Raw genomic sequence first — 16,975 nt, 5'->3', positions numbered from 1 at the left:
ACAAAATACATAACAAACAAACCCACAAACCAATACCCCCCAATACATTTAAAAGCCTATTGTTTAATCAGCCAAAGGTCTGGTTATAGAGAAATATTTTTGCCTGGTGCAATGGATAAGCACCACCCTGGGAAAGCCTCATTCAAGGTGTTTCCCTTGCTGATCAAGGTGTCTCCCATGCCAGGTAGGTATGTGTTTGATGGTGTTTGCAGAGATGTTTGAATTGTGCCCACCATTTATATGTATTTTGGGGTTTATCTGAACATATTCCAACCGAGTATTAAAAACAATACAGCATGGGGTTTGTTTGTTTTTTGGTATGGAATAACATAGTACAATTTTTGGAAAGCTGTCCAACCCTCCTTTGCCCATTTAAAATGTATTGGCATTCTCAACAACCCTGTAGTTGCTTTCTCTCTTTGTGTGTGTGCTTTCCATGGAGTCCCAGCTTAGGGCAGCTAGATCACCTAGAAAAGGAACAGGGACCTTTAGTCCTCTCAATCTGGTCCTTAAGACTTTCTCCTGAATCATATCATGAGGGGCAGCAATATGCATCTACCCTACTTAACCAAACTGCAGGGGGCGGGCGCAGCTTGACCAGTTTTGCCGCCCCTGTTGCCCTCCTGCAAAGCCGCAGTCGTGTGGCTTCCCCTGCTCCAGAGAAATTGTAGCATTCTATGCTTCATCCTGCCATAAGTGGCTTCTTCCGTGGTGGCGGCGGCGGGCCTGCTGCTGTAAGACGCTGCTTCTCTTTACATCTCTGGCAGTAGCAGATTAACTTCTCCAGCATCATCGTGGGCACCTTTTGCCCTCCTCTGCTGACTTCCAGGTTTTGGTGAAATCTCGCCAGAAGCCGCTTCTCCAGCCCCCACATCACTAGAGAAGTGAGAAGCAATGGCAGCAGCAAAATATGGAGAGCTCGCAGGAGCCCTTCGCTGCTGTTGATCCCACCTCAGTGTGAGTTTGCCGCCTGAGGTGCCTCGAGGAAAGCTTAACTTCGCATACGTGGCGCCAAGAACGCGCACGCGAGCAACCGCTTAGCGGGTGACGTGGCATCGCTCAACGGCTTCTCCGTGTCCTCGTGACTTGCGGCGGGGTGTGTGTGTGTAAGGAGCAGGACGTGGTTTTTCTCGTGACTGTAGGCCGGAGGCTTTCGGGCGTGAAGGGCCTCGTTGCCGTGACAACGGCGGCGCCTGGAGGCAGGCCGGAGAAAGTTCCTATAGGCCGCTCTTCCCCGCCCCTCTCGGCGACCACGTGACTATCCTCCGGCAGCCGCTCTTCCTTCAGCTTCCGGGGAAGAGTCGGATCGCGAGGGAACCGGAGGCGGGGGGAGTAGTTGTAGTAGTAGTAGTAACGGTGCGCGGGCATGTCGACCAACAATGTTGGCTACAACGAGCAGGCCGGGGACGCTCAGCCCGAGGTGGGCCAGGAAGCGACACCTACTACCGCCTCCTCCGCCTCGACGGCCTTCGGGCTCTTCAGCAGCGACACCAAGAAGTAAGTAAGGAACGGCCGGAGGCGGGGTGAGGCGCGGTTGGGCTGCTGGGGGCTGGGCTTCCTCCCCTCAGGGAAGTAAGTGCAGGCGCTGCTTCCGTCGAGGAGACCAGAAGCTCAGCCGCCCATGGGTCTCTCTCGCCCGATTCCCAGCCGCCTTCCCACCCCAAATCCTATTAACTTCGGGGGCCTTAATACGGTGCTTTGTGAAACTTGCTGCAAAGCTAAGCGGGGTTGTGCCGCTATGAGTTGCTTTGCGACTTTGTGTGACGTTGGGAGTTGGTCCCTAATAAAGTTAATGCCTTGCAGTTGCTTTTAGAGCTCAGTTGTTTTTCCTTACAGATCCACACGGCTGCTTCGGATTTTCTTTTCTGCCTTGAATTGTGGAGTAAGGGAGAAGTCCGAATTCTCCCTACTAACGTGGTAAAAAGTTGTATACAGGATATCAATGCAAGGGAAATACAGTAATAAATGACTGTAAGGAGAAGTGTCCGTTGAGAGCAGCATCAGAAACGCCTCAGGGACCCCTCCTTTCAGTTTTATGCACATTATGCTGCAATCCTAAACGCACTAGGGAGCAAGTCACAGCGAAGTCGGTAGGATTTCCTTTTGTGTAAACATGCAAACGCTTGTGCTCCTGGAGACACTGATAGCTTTGAAATCAGCGAGACACTGGCAGAAGTTATGTTGAGGGTGGGATAGGATCACAAGGTTATTTTTGATTCTTCAGTCAAGTTGGGTTGGCCACAGTGGAGAGACTGGATGAAGGGGGTATTATTTCATATTACCGTTCATACTGGCCCATGGACTCTATATTTCCATTTCAGCTTGCCAATATTGGTAGCATTTCATATTTGTTGATGGGACGGAGTTGGCAATATGCTTTCTCCCTTTTAAATTTGATTATGTGGTGCTCTGTTCCCACGAGATCTTGGATAGCCTCTTAATGGTCTTCAAGTGCCCATTGTTTTAACAAATGTTAAAATTGAAATAAATTGTACTGGGAACCCTTTATTTAGAAGATATCATAACTTCTGCTATTTGTAACTTCAATGTTTCAGGTTTGTCTGCAATATTCTCAATGGAATTAACACAATACATTTTCCAGTAAAAACAAGTGTCACATGTAGACTATCTAATTTTGCTGATTATAGCTTGATAATACTACTGTACTTTGTGTGCATGTGTGTGTATAAGTGAGTGATTAGTCTGTACTCCTGAAACATTGTAAGTTAGAAAGGTTTTAACTGAGTTCAAGAAGGTTGCTAGTCAGTGCTGTTTAAAAAATCATGGCATTCCAAACAAGTTGTGTTAATTTTATATTTAGTTTGGCCCTTAATATTTTGTAAGAGGAATATCTAATGTGCTCCTATGGTTTATATGATAAATTGATATGGGATGAGATGAGCTGTTAATAAACTTGATTACTGAAGAACATGGAATTGGAATATTGTATAGGCTGTGTCAGGATCATGTGGTGGTTGCTCACGAGTAACGACGCCAAACTCCAACCTGACTATTTACAGGTTTATTGTGCATACTATGTACAGTGCAGAGCTACAAGTTCATGTCTGTCTCAGTCACTAGCAGAATCCAGGAGTGCTCTTTTCTGGTTACGACCCCAGCAGAAAATCTTAGGTACCCCCAGTCTCCTCCTACTCTCTTTGTGTTTGAGCCCCCTGCGTAATTGGGGCGATGGAAGTGGTGTCTCCCTCTCTGAGCCCCCTGGGTGAAGATAGTGCGAGGGCTCCGACCCAACATCCTCGAGCCTCCTCCCCGTGCTGACCACCTCCCTCTCCTCACCACTGGAGGCGTTGCTGCTTTCCTGGCTGGAAGAGGTACTACTGGAGAGGAGGGCCGGGGGATCCCTGTATCCCAATCTCCCTTCCACCTCCTCCCGTAGACTCTGTGGGAGCCCCCTGACAGGCTGAAAGGTATCAAAAATGCAATTTTGAGTTGGCAGATCTTGCAGGTAAATCTAAGGTCTTGAAGAGCTTTTGCAGCAGGAGGCACATGCAGTTTCACAATTCATTTGTTATGTAATCTGTATTGGCAATCTTGTTTAAGTTGACATTTAATTACCAAATAAGATTTCATTACATTCTGTAAATTGGGAAGTTTGGTTAAAACGTAATTGTGTTGCTTGTTCGTAATCTAGTTGTTTCCTTTCTTTATATCCAAATAAAATGTATCATTGCAATTTGGCATTATCAAGGAGGCACTGTTGCAAGTGAAACATTCGCTTCTGAAACTTTGGAGTTTATAGAAAAGATTTTTTTAAAAAACAAACCCTTAGTAATTATGATCGTTCAAGGCAATTTTAGATTGTATTGTGAAACTGAATTTAAAAGGAAATGCTTATTGTAACTTAATTTTGGATTGCTGATAGCCCAGTCTCAGTTATTTGACTACCGGTACTATTAGGGAGCTCTCTGCGGACTCATCGGCCAAGATACCAGACCACCCATGTAAGGGGACCTGGGATCTTCCTGTTCCCAGCAGTGAGTCCTCTGGCCACAGAGGTAGTGGGCGACCCACAACGGCCTGTTCAGAAGCTGCAGTGCTTCCAGAAGTATTGGTAAGCATGAAAGGAAGGGAGGGCAACTGCTCATGCCCATGTTCTCCCACTTCCTACAGGCCCATTAGGGTCCTCAGGTGGTGGATTTCCCTGGCTTTAGAAAGGGGACACTCCTTCAGGGTGCAGCTGATGACAGATGCGACCCTCTTGGTGTGTGGACCCCACACAGAAGATCAGTATGTCCAAGAAACAAGGAGGAAGCCAACCAACTCATAAGTTGGTTGGAGCTCAGAGCAGTCAGACTGGCCCTCTTCCACACTAAGAGGCTGGTGGAGGGCAAGCACAGGCTGATCCTTTCCAACAGCATTGCCACCAAGGCATATATATGTAAAGAAGATGAAAACAAGTCACAGGCCCTCATGCAAGAGGCAACCAGCCTCCTCTCCTGGGCGGAACAGTATCTAGAAACCCTATCAGCAGAGCATGTAGCAGGTGCCCCCAACACTTGAGCAGACTGGGTCAGCTACCTGCAGACAGAGTGGATCCTTCACCCATAGATGTTCTAGCAAATAGTGGATTGCTTTGGCCTTCCAAGAGTGGACGTCGCTAGTCCAGAAAATGGAAAGGTGGAGTTCTTCTCCCAGTTCAGGACCCAAGGAGCAATGGGCATGGATACCCTGACCTGGCTGGGTAGGGGTGGGGCTTCTATATGCCTTTACTCCCATGGTCCTAATCCAGAGATTTCTCAAGCCGGTCAGATCCACTCCAGGGGAGATTATCATAGTAGCTCCCTACTGACCAAGGAGAGCCTCGTTTGCAGAACTCATGGCAAACTCATGAGTTCCTGCCCAACAGGAAGGATCTGCTGTTGTAGGGTGAGGTCCATGACCCAGCTCAGATTGGCTACAACTCCACACCTGGCTGTTGAGTGGGAGGGCCTAAGGCAATTAGAACTAACTGACTAGGTACTAACCTCTACCCACCCTAGCTTCCAGTGTTAGAAACTCAGGTATATAAGCTAATTGCCAAATGGCACCTTAAATCTAGGTTACGTTTGCCACAACATAATGCCATTCCCCACACCACCCTAGTGACTTTTAAAATTATGATCCATTTCATTTCTATACTGCTTTATATTTTAAAGAAAATATATCAAAGCACTTTACAAAACATTAAAACACCAAATAAAACAATCCAGTATAAAACAAATTTAAGCACACAATATGCAGAAATCACAATGTTGGAAAACTGAAGCCAGCCCATGCTTCTCTCAATTCCTGCAGCCCCGATAACTGCTGGCTCAGCTCTCCCCTGCCTCCTGCAGGGGGTGGTGAATCACAAGAGCAGATGCCAGCAAAAATCATGATGTGACAATATCCATGAAGCCAGCCAATGCCTCTACATAGCTCCATCCTTATTTCAGACATTGTGATATATTGGTATATCTCAATGTTTAGCTTGTGATATATCACAATGGTGAAAAGAAGATATTGCCCAGCCCTACTGGGGGGAGAAAGTGGGGTGCCTTAGGAGTTAAATAATAATAATAATAATAATAATAATAATAATAATAATAATAAAAATTTTATTTATACCCCGCCCTCCCCAGTCAAAAACCGGGCTCAGGGCGGCTGACACCAACAGAATTACAATAAAACATAAAAACAATTAATTAAAATACAGATTAAAATACAGTATTAAAATTTAAAGTGCAGCCTCATTTCAAGTAGGCCATAAATCCAAGCCATGAGGGAGGAAAACACAGGGGTCAGGCTGAGTCTAACCCAAAGGCCAGGCGGAACAGCTCTGTCTTGCAGGCCCTGCGGAAAGATGACAAATCCCGCAGGGCCCTGGTCTCCTGGGAAAGAGCGTTCCACCAGGTTGGGGCCAGTACTGAAAAGGCCCTGGCTCTAGTAGAGGCCAATCTAGCCATCTTATGACTCGGGATCTCCAGAATATTATTATTTGTGGACCTTAAGGTCCTCCGCGGGGCATACCAGGAGAGGCGGTCCCGTAGGTACGAGGGTCCCAAGTCTCATAGGGCTTTAAAGGTCAAAACCAGCACCTTAAACCTGATCCTGTACTCCACCGGGAGCCAGTGCAGCTGGTAAAGCACTGGATGAATGTGATCCCGTGGCCGGGACCCTGTAAGGAGCCTCGCCGCGGCATTCTGCACCCGCTGGAGTTTCTGGGTCAGCTTTAAGGGCAACCCTGCGTAGAGCGAGTTACAATAGTCAAGCCTGGAGGTGATCGTCGCATGGATCACTGTGGCCAGATCGGGGCGAGAGAGGTAAGGGACCAACTGCTTGATACGGCGGAGATGGAAAAATGCCACCTTTGCTGTGGATGTAACCTGCGCCTCCATGGAAAGGGAGGCGTCAAAGGTTATACCCAAACTCTTGACAGAAGGCGCTGGTACCAATTGAGCCCCTGCAAAAGATGGGAGTTGGCCCCCCAACTCCATGTCGCCCCGACCTAGCCAGAGGACCTCTGTCTTCAAAGGATTTAGCTTCAGTCTGCTCCCACGTAGCCATCCAGCCACAGCTTCCAAGCACCTGGTGAGTGTGTCCGGGGGCGAGGCAGGGCAGCCGTCCATCAACAGATAGATCTGCGTGTCATCAGCATATTGATGACAACCCAGCCCAAAACTCCGGACAATCTGGGCAAGGGGGCGCATAAAGATATTAAAAAGCATTGGGGAAAGGATTGCGCCTTGCGGGACTCAACACACCAAAGGGTGCCGCGGCGACAACTCCCTCCCTAGCGCCACCCTCTGTCCCCGACCTGAGATGAAGGAACGCAGCCATTGTTGGACTGTGCCCTGAATCCCCACGTCGGCAAGGCGGTGGTCTAAAAGTTCATGATCGACCATATCGAAGGCTGCTGACAGGTCTAAAAGAATCAGCAGTCCCGACCCACCTCGATCCAGCTGTCTACGGAGATCATCTGTTAAGGCGACCAGAGCTGTCTCGGTCCCATGAGACACAGAACAGAGTGACAGAAGGGGCACACATGCAAACAGAGATCCAATAAATTGAATTCTCATCAAATTGTATGCTTTTTCATGGGTTCCCTCCCCAGACATCATCAAATCATGGTTCACATCTGTTTTTGCTTCAATGACTGAAACATAAAATTCACAGATCATGTGAATTCACAGACCATGGTGTAGAAATACAGTTCCAAGTTATGGATATTCATAATTTTTACATGGGATCTCCTAAAAATGTCATCAAATTATTGGTCATCTCTTTGTTCACACACAAACACACACACACACACACATATATATGTTGGGTAATTTGTTGTGGTTTAGTTTCCATCCTGTGCAAAAATCAATGGATCCAAGATTCCACCCAAGCACCAAATCTGTAGGGTGGTTGTTTTGTTTTGGGCGAACCCTGTGTCAAGAGGAACTGTTTTAATTCTGAATATGATTTTTACCCATACCCTTTGGAAAAGCAAAGTAGTGTGTGCACTTTCTGTCTGGGGGGACAGGAGAAGCATTCAGAGCAGGTGGTGCCATGGTATACACTCAAAATTCTAAATATGTCCACAGGCCTAAAAGGTTGTCAATTCCTGCCCTACATCCTTGAAGATAAGTGTGGAATGATTGAATTGGATTGCATTGAAAAGTAAGAGAATTTCTAGAACTTCAACCAGAGTTGAAGAACGTCATCAAACTTTTCAGTATGCAGTACTTCTAACAAATACGTTGATTGCTAGAACTAGACCAACCATGTCAGGAACACAGAAATGAGTAGCAAGGCTTGTTCACCTGAGGGTAGAGTGATATGATGAGAAAGCAATGGTTCAGATCTCTTGATAGAATTGAAAATTCGTTTAATGTCTGAATAGTATTGATAGAAGTTCCCTTAATCAAGATGTAATCTGGCCATTTAAACAAAGAACCACAAGCTTTATAAAAGATCCAGATGTCAATAGCTCATACTGATCCTCCACATAAAAGTTTATTTGATTGGAATATCTTTAGGAAGAGATGTATAAAATATTTTAATGTTCAGATGATTTAAGGTGGAATTGATTTTCTGATTTTACAGATATTTTGGAATGTTTCTCATACAAGAGTGTTTATTCTTGCCAGCAGTTACTGTTCTAATTCAAAATGAAACATGTTCTGTCATATTTAAATGTGTGAATTTTATAAAAAGCCTTTCCGTTTCTTACCTTTGGAAACTGCATCTTAACAGCAACAGTAAAAAATGAAATCTTTAACCAAATGTCAAGATTTGGAGGCAGATTATATGGAAAGTGCATAGTGGTATGTAGAATATGTGAACATTTCAACAGATGGCAAAATTTAGAAGAATGTGTTCAACTTCATGAATTTGCATCTTTAAATTAGATTCCTGCCAAACAAAATGTGATTTTAATTTATTGGAGCCTTTTTCCTTTTCAGACTACATGTGTACTAGCAAATGCAGCAGGGTAGCAAACTGCCTTTGAGTTTTGCAAATGGCTGAGAATTCTTTGCTGAGAATGGATTGAAGATGGTGTTTCAGTACAATACTCATTCCTGAGTTTAATGCTGAAAGAGACTGAATAACTTCTGTTGTTATACAGGATTTATATATAGAATTCTTTAGTTTAGTGCACACTGGGCATACATATCCTATTTAAAAGTAATGGAAATGTATAGGAATAAATGATTTGATTTATTTTAGAGTAGTCTAGCCCTGATATTGATGTGTGATGCATATACTGGTTCATTGGCATGTTTACCATCAGGGCCATCTGTTAGTATGGCACTGTGCCTCCTACTATAGTCGTATGCCAGTTTCATTAGGCACACGAGCCAGAAAGGATGAATGGTTTGGATGGAATATCCTATAAAGTAAGTCCTTAATGAATTTTGAGCTAATAAATCTACGTGGTCCAATCTGAGTCTCAAACTGTGACACAATATTAGCAAATAGCATAAAATGATAGAAAATGCCTGTGATCTGACATGTGGGTAGTGTTAAGGTGGGTAGTGTTAAGGTGTGTCTGTTGAGGCACACCTATAGATGAGGCTCTAACTGGGCAATCCTAATGTATTGAGGAACTGGGAATGTCCACATTGTGCCTCCATGTCCATGGATTAGATCAGGCTTCCTCAAACTCGGCCCTCTAGATGTTTCGAGATTACAATTCCCATCATCCCTGACCACTGGTCCTGCTAGCTAGGGATCATGGGAGTTGTAGGCCAAAAACATCTGGAGGGCCGAGTTTGAGGAAGCCTGGATTAGATAATAGAATCATAGAACTGTAGAGTTGGAAGGGACTCAACCCCCTGCAATGCATAGGTCAGTGTGTATGCACTGACATTCCAACATCATGTGAGTAGGCACCTGCTCTCTCCAGAGCATATTTTAGGGAAGCACAGGGTGCTAGAGGGGCAGAAGATAAACCAGAAGACCCATTGCAAGCTGACGTCCATGGCACAAGAGGGGGGGTATCACTGGATGTCACTCATGGAGTCCAATGTGCGTAGGCATATACCACCTGTTAATCTTAGAAAAATCTGTGGCGCAAACCAATAATAATAATAATAATAATAATAATAATAATAATAATAATAATTTATTTATACCCCACCCATCTTGCTTACGATACAGGAACATCACGGTCCTTTAGGTCAGTGGTTAACTGAAGATAGGGATCTGTAGAGTTAGAAGGAGGTTCCTGAGAGTCAACTAACCTGGCCCCCTGCAATTCCTGGCAGGCAGCCACCTCCTGCTCAGCAGCCACCCCTTATTCAGTTGTCAAACATGGTAGCCAGCAACAGAGCCTCCATGGCCAGGGGCAGCCCACCCTCGCCAAGGAGCTCTGGGCAGAGAGGTGTTGCCTAGTCCCACCCACCCATCAGCTGGCTGCACACTATGTCTCCGCTGGACCTGTGCTGTGTCACAGCCTCCGTCTGGCGCAGCAGTTCTGCTCTGCCTCCTGTCACCATTGCCCCTTCTCTCAAAGGGGCACTACCGCTAAGCCAAGCCTCCCATTCTACGTCAATGCTGGCCCGCCAATCAAAAGATGGGGCCTCAAAACATATTTGGTGTTTCAAGTGTCCACCTGGTCTCCCCCCCATGTACCCCTGTATTAGCAGCACTCATTTGCTGTTGAGGGGAGAGGGGCCAAGCAACTAACCAGCGAGAGATAGAAGCTCCTCTTCTGGATGGGAAAGCAGAAGAGCTGTTGAAGGGCAGTAACAGTTACTTATCCAACAAGTCTTGGGTACTGTAGTACTTAAGTGTTTATTTAGAGGAGGGATGGTGAACCTTTTTGGCTGTGCCAGCATTGTGGGACTGCCTCCTGTCAATCACATGATGTCATATGATGTCCCATCCTATTTTAAACTTCTGATATTGAAGATTTAAAAAGGGACCATGGAGAGACTTGTGAAGACTTTAAGACAACCCCCTTTCCTTTAAGACACCCCCTTCTGTTTGAGCCTATGAGGGCTTAGACGGGAAATAGGTGGGCTCTCATAAAACCCTTTGAAAAGGGGCTGTTGGAAGAAGCTGACCCCCTTCTTGAAACACTAGAAGGAGTGGGCAGGGTAGAGGCTCCAGAGCAGACTTTGGGGATATGGATGGGGGGGGGGAGGATAGGATGGTGAAGTTCCATTGTGCAGGCCTAAATCTGGTAGTTAAACAGATCTGCTTTGAGTTCTAGCACCTTTATTATTCTCTACAGAATAAGAAACAATGATTTCTGTTTCTTTGACCAACTATTTGTGTAAAAAAAATTTGCATCTTTTGGAACCGTGCTTTCCTCTTCAAGCACAGATTTCCAGAGTAAACATAACACAAAATTTTTTTTACATGCTGTTATATGCAAGTGTTGTTGGATACCTATGATTAGCTGTCAACCTGATAATTGGTTGAGTGATTGCCAATAATAGTTTATAATAGATTATAATAACTTTTCTTCTTAGTGATGACAAATATCTGGGATACTAATCTCTCACCTGTAATTGTAAATTATAGTATGTTGGTCCTCCCCACCCCACTGTACAAGAAGCTAATCCATAAAAATACATTTTCTGTATTAAAAAAAATTATAACTTGAATTGATGGACCTGGTTTGCAAGTTACTACTATTAGTTTTTCTATCTTAATCAACAAAATACTGTTTTATATTCGTATGTCTTCTCTACTTTTTGTTTGCTATGTTCCCTCCCCGCTGAGGTTAATCTTGGTTCTGCATTGCATCTAAAGAAATCGTTTACTTTTACCAAGAGGTAGTTGTCCAAATAAAGCATTTTTTAAAAAGCTGAATCCAGACAAAGTGAAAGTACTGTTTTTTAGAGGTTCTGGTAATTGTGGAGTGGGCATCCTATATTGGATAAGGCTGCAGCAGTTCCTGAGATTGATGCCCAGGTGGTGCTAGTGGCCAAGAATGCCTTTTTCTAGCTGTGTCTTATATACTAGCTGTATCTTTTCCTGGGACAGCCAGACCTCTAGTCACTTCCAGGTTAAATTACTATAATATGATTTATATAATGGGCTGCCCTTGATGCCAATTTGGAAAATTCAGTTGATTCAGAATATGGTTGCCAACATGGCACATCTCACAAAAAACTTTTATCTGTTTCTCTTGCTAAAATTTGCAAGAGTTTTTTTTCATTTTTAAAGTCTTAAATAGTCTGGAACCAGAGTTACTCTCCTTCTCCAGGAGCTCTGCTGCACTTTAGAGGCCTTTCTCCAGGTATCTGGTGCATCACAGATAGCAAGTGGGTATCATAGATGGGGCTTCGTCCGCTGTGGCACCAAGAATTCTGAAGGGCCTTCCTAAAAAGGCATGTCTCTCTAAAATTGTATTACTGAAGGATTTTTAGAATGTTTAAGGATGAGCAGCAGCTTGCAATGCTTACTGCTGCTGGTTTTGTTCTTAGGGCTCTGTTTTACTGTTCTAACATTTCTAGGTTGCCGTCTGTTTATTTCAGAAAGGTGGGATAGAAAGCCAATAAAATAAATAAATAAAATGAATTTGTTAGTGCTGATCTATAATATGGTAATGTCGGAATCATGCCACAAGATGTCACTCAAACAGCTGTGGTATAAAGTGATGGCAGAAAGTGTGCTTTGAAGCTTGAAATATTTTATACACATTGTGAATATGTTTTGAAAATGTACACACTGGGGCATATCCCAAGGGTAAGGGATGGCATTAATTATATTTTAGAAGTTTAGAATCATGCTCTGTTTAATCTGTGTAGCATTGCTGTAAGCTATCAATACTTTTGCAGAATACTACCGTATTTTTATTGGATTAATAAAATGTCCGACCTTATTGGGGGTGTGGGGAAATAATTTTTAGTGCAATAAGTGTAAAAGATGTAAATAACACTGTGATTCTCCAGGTCTGTTAGTGAAGAGTCCCTGTTCTGATTGTGACATTCTTTTGACATGCCTAACATTTAGAAAATAGTTGAACATACAAATGTTCATTGAAATTAATTGTTTTAAGTGTTCTGTGCTGACTTGTGATCGGTTTGTGCCATTTTAGTAGCTTAGTTTGACAAAGGGAATGTTTAAAGAGAGAGACCAGAAAGGCCTGGAGCCTTTGGCAGTAATAACACTGCCAATCCTAACCATTATTCTACTGTAGCCCCGTTTTGCTAGCAAGGGCTTGAAAGCTGTGATTCTGACTATAGTTAGTTCAACTGTGACCTAGTGCTATGGTTAAAACTGGAAAGGCAGCAGGGAGGTAGACCATAGCCTTCTCTAGCTTTCACCTCCTCTAGAGCAGATGTTTTGCATGCAAAAGGCCCCAGGTTTAATCTCCAGGTGGGACTTGGAAGGATTCCTGCCTGAAACCCTAGAGAGCTGCTGCCAGACAGTGTTGACAGTACTGAACTAAATGGACCCATGGTCTCAAAGCTTCCACTGTTATTATATTTATATAGCCACACATCAATAAAAATCTCTTGGATGGCTTTCAATCATAATTAAAACAAATAATAACAGGCAGGGGGGGGAAACAAAAAAAATCTCTTCTTGCAAAGAAGTAGCATAAAATACCATTCACTTGAGTGCACAAACCAGCCACTGCCATGTCTGGGTTGAGTCTGTTTGTTCAAGCTCATCCATTTCATTGTTGTATGAATCCCTCATTTAGGATGTTCATAATTTTGTTCATTTTGATAGAAAAGAGTGAGTGAGCTGAGTGTTGTCTGCATGCCGGTGAGATGAATAGGTGGGTTTTTCAATTGACACTGAAAACATGTAATGGTCAGTGCCAACCTTATTTGAGAGTGGTTGTTGTTGTTTAGTCGTTTAGTCGTGTCCGACTCTTCGTGACCCCATGGACCATAGCACGCCAGGCACTCCTGTCTTGCACTGCCTCCCGTAGTTTGGTCAAACTCATGTTCGTAGCTTCGAGAACACTGTCCAACCATCTTGTCCTCTGTCGTCCCCTTCTCCTAGTGCCCTCAATCTTTCCCAACATCAGGGTCTTTTCCAATGATTCTTCTCTTCTCATGAGGTGGCCAAAGTATTGGAGCCTCAGCTTCACGATCTGTCCTTCCAGGGAGCACTCAGGGCTGATTTCCTTCAGAATGGATAGGTTTGATCTTCTTGCAGTCCATGGGACTCTCAAGAGTCTCCTCCAGCACCATAATTCAAAAGCATCAATTCTTCGGCGATCAGCCTTCTTTATGGTCCAGCTCTCACTTCCATACATCACTACTGGGAAAACCATAGCTTTAACTATACGGACCTTTGTCGGCAAGGTGATGTCTCTGCTTTTTAAGATGCTGTCTAGGTTTGTCATTGCTTTTCTCCCAAGAAGCAGGCGTCTTTTAATTTCGTGACTGCTGTCACCATCTGCAGTGATCAAGGAGCCCAAGAAAGTAAAATCTCTCACTGCCTCCATTTCTTCCCCTTCTATTTGCCAGGAGGTGATGGGACCAGTGGCCATGATCTTGGTTTTTTTGATGTTGAGCTTCAGACCATATTTTGCGCTCTCCTCTTTCACCCTCATTAAAAGGTTCTTTAATTCCTCCTCACTTTCTGCCATCAAGGTTGTGTCATCTGCATATCTGAGGTTGTTGATATTTCTTCCGGCAATCTTAATTCCTGCTTGGGATTCATCTAGTCCAGCCTTTCGCATGATGAATTCTGCATATAAGTTAAATAAGCAGGGAGACAATACACAACCTTGTCGTACTCCTTTCCCAATTTTGAACCAATCAGTTATTCCATATCCAGTTCTAACTGTAGCTTCTTGTCCCAAATAGAGATTTCTCAGGAGACAGATGAGGTGATCAGGCACTCCCATTTCTTTAAGAACTTGCCATAGTTTGCTGTGGTCGACACAGTCAAAGGCTTTTGCATAGTCAATGAAGCAGAAGTAGACGTTTTTCTGGAACTCTCTAGCTTTCTCCATAATCCAGCGCATGTTTGCTATTTGGTCTCTGGTTCCTCTGCCCTTTCGAAATCCAGCTTGCACTTCTGGGAGTTCTCGGTCCACATACTGTCTAAGCCTGCCTTGTAGAATTTTAAGCATAACCTTGCTAGCGTGTGAAATGAGCGCAATTGTGCGGTAGTTGGAGCATTCTTTGGCACTGCCCTTCTTTGGAATTGGGATGTAGACTGATCTTCTCCAATCCTCTGGCCATTGCTGAGTTTTCCAAACTTGCTGGCATATTGGGTGTAGCACCTTAACAGCATCATCTTTTAAAATTTTAAATAGTTCAGCTGGAATATCATCACTTCCACTGGCCTTGTTATTAGCAGTGCTTTCTAAGGCCCATTTGAGAGTGGAGGGAATTCCAAAATTGGGACACTTCTATTGAGAATGTCATCTACTGCAGTGGTTCCCAGTTAGCGAAGTACTGCAGAACCTCTGTTTTTCAAAAGCCAAACCATGGACTCCCTCCTTTTGAAAATTTTGATATCTCTATGGTAGTTTTTTGTTTTGTGAATAGTGCCTCGCACACAGTGGGTTAAATGGACTCCAGGTCAGAACCACTGCTCTACTGCATAGCCATACACAGGATTTTAGGATGTTGTGGCATCGCCAAGAGAGTATCCCCAGTGGATCTTAAAGTATGGACAGGTCTATAGGAGCATTTTTACCTTAAATTTTTATAGATAGTAGCAGGCAACCTGCCAAATACCTAGGGCCCAAGCTTTTTTAGGGCACTACAGTTTGTATGCCAGTGTATCTTTCATTTTTTCTTCTATGTTTTTAGCTGTTTCTATTTTATCTGTAAGCTGCCTTGAATCCCTATCAGGGAAAAAGGTGGGGTATAAATATATATTATAATAACAATTTAATATTACAGTACAGTGGTACCTCGGTTTATGAACACAATTGGTTCCGGAAGTCTGTTCATAAACTGAAGCGTTCATAAACTGAAGCGAACTTTCCCATTGAAAGTAATGGAAAATGAATTAATCCGTTCCAGACGGTCCGCGGTGTTCATAAACTGAAGCGTTCATAAACTGAAGCGAACTTTCCCATTGAAAGTAATGGAAAGTGAATTAATCCGTTCCAGATGGGTCCGCGGAGTACTTAAACTGAAGCGTTCATAAACTGAAGCATGGGTGTAATTGGTTCCGGAAGTCTGTTTATAAACTGAAGCGTTCATAAACTGAAGCGAACTTTCCCATTGAAAGTAATGAAAAATGAATTAATCCGTTCCAGATGGGTCCGCGGTGTTCATAAACCGAAAATTCATAAACCGAGGTGTTCATAAACCGAGGTTCCACTGTATGTAGCTTTCTGCCATTTAAAAACCATTGCAATTTACTTCAAAATGTAAATGTCATAGTATTCAAGGTTTATATGCATGTTTGGCTACATTCTGCAATGTTTATGTTCTAAAATAATTAATTGTTTTATGGAGCGTATCATTAGTAAAGCTAGATCTTGTTTGGCTTCTGTGTGTAAAATATAGGCAGAAACATCTTGCAAGTGCCATCAAATGATAAAATACAAAGAGAGAACAAGTAATCAACTTGTTTTCAGTGTTCATGGCTACTTTGCCATGCAAATCCCTTGGAATATTTTACCTCTTTGGTTTCTGATCCTACTTTTCTTCATCCTACTTTAAGTTGCACTGGACTCCAAACTTCCACTTATCCATACCTATCTAGTCTCTCATCTCCTACACCAGTGATGGCGAACCTATGACATGCGTGTCAGATGTGACACGCAGAGCCCTCACTGCTGGCACGCGCCCCATCGGCCCATTCACGCTGTTGTTGTTGTTCCCCCCCCCCATTTGTTCTCCCACTCCTCCTACAGCTTGTCTCCGCTACAGCTTGTCTCTGCTGTTTAAAACAGGATCCTTTTTTGTTATTGTTGTTGCTGGTAGCCAGAGATTGTTTTTAACCCTTTCTGTGCTGTTTTTTCCTGGCGCTTTGGCAGACTATGATTGGGTGTAACAGCGTTCATTTTTTAACCCGTTCTGTGCTGGGGTTTTTGCGCTTTGGCAGATTATGTTGGTGCTTCCCCCCCCCAAAAAAAGCAAAGCAACTTTTGCACCCCCCCAAAAAACTCCAAAACTTTGGTCAGCACCTCCCCCCAAAAAGCTCAGCAACTCTGGGCACTTTGTGATAAATAAGGGGTTTGGGGTTTGGTTTGGTTAAATAATTAGTTTTTGGTTTATTAAATACAGTTATATATTATAATTATACATTTTTGTTATTTAAACTATAAATATCATGAAATTATGGTTTAACACACTACCTGAGTTATGCTCAGTTTTTTGGTGAATTTTGACACACCAAGCTCAAAAGGTTGCCCATCACTGTCCTACACCAATTTCATCTCCAACACCTTGCATATAGCAACTTTCTAGAATTCAAATAGCTTCCAATCAAGTGTAAATTGGGTCTTCAACTATGAAGAGTAATCTAATTTTTGTTTAGTTTGGCCCTTTCCCAGAAAGGTAATATTTCTAAAGATGCTTCAGAAACACGGCCAAAATAATACAATTTTGAATTGATT

The 16,975-nt window shown here is 43.6% G+C and overlaps 1 protein-coding gene across 1 annotated transcript in view; it reads left to right on the top strand.

The window, feature by feature from the left end:
- The first annotated feature begins 1,281 nt into the window (after positions 1-1,281).
- Positions 1,282-16,975, top strand: part of AP3B1 (adaptor related protein complex 3 subunit beta 1) — a 141,490-nt gene continuing 125,796 nt past the window's right edge. The window contains exon 1 of the mRNA XM_035100070.3: positions 1,282-1,497. Within this exon, the coding sequence (XP_034955961.3) occupies positions 1,367-1,497 (131 nt within the window). The 5' untranslated portion in view covers positions 1,282-1,366. The remainder of the gene's footprint in view (positions 1,498-16,975) is intronic.

This window comes from Zootoca vivipara, chromosome 10 (assembly GCF_965207765.1).
Source record: "Zootoca vivipara chromosome 10, rZooViv2.hap1.1, whole genome shotgun sequence".
In the NCBI taxonomy this organism is placed as follows: Eukaryota; Metazoa; Chordata; class Lepidosauria; order Squamata; family Lacertidae; genus Zootoca; species Zootoca vivipara.
The sequence above is the reverse complement of the archived record's forward strand: the minus strand, read 5'-3'. Positions and strand labels throughout refer to the sequence as shown.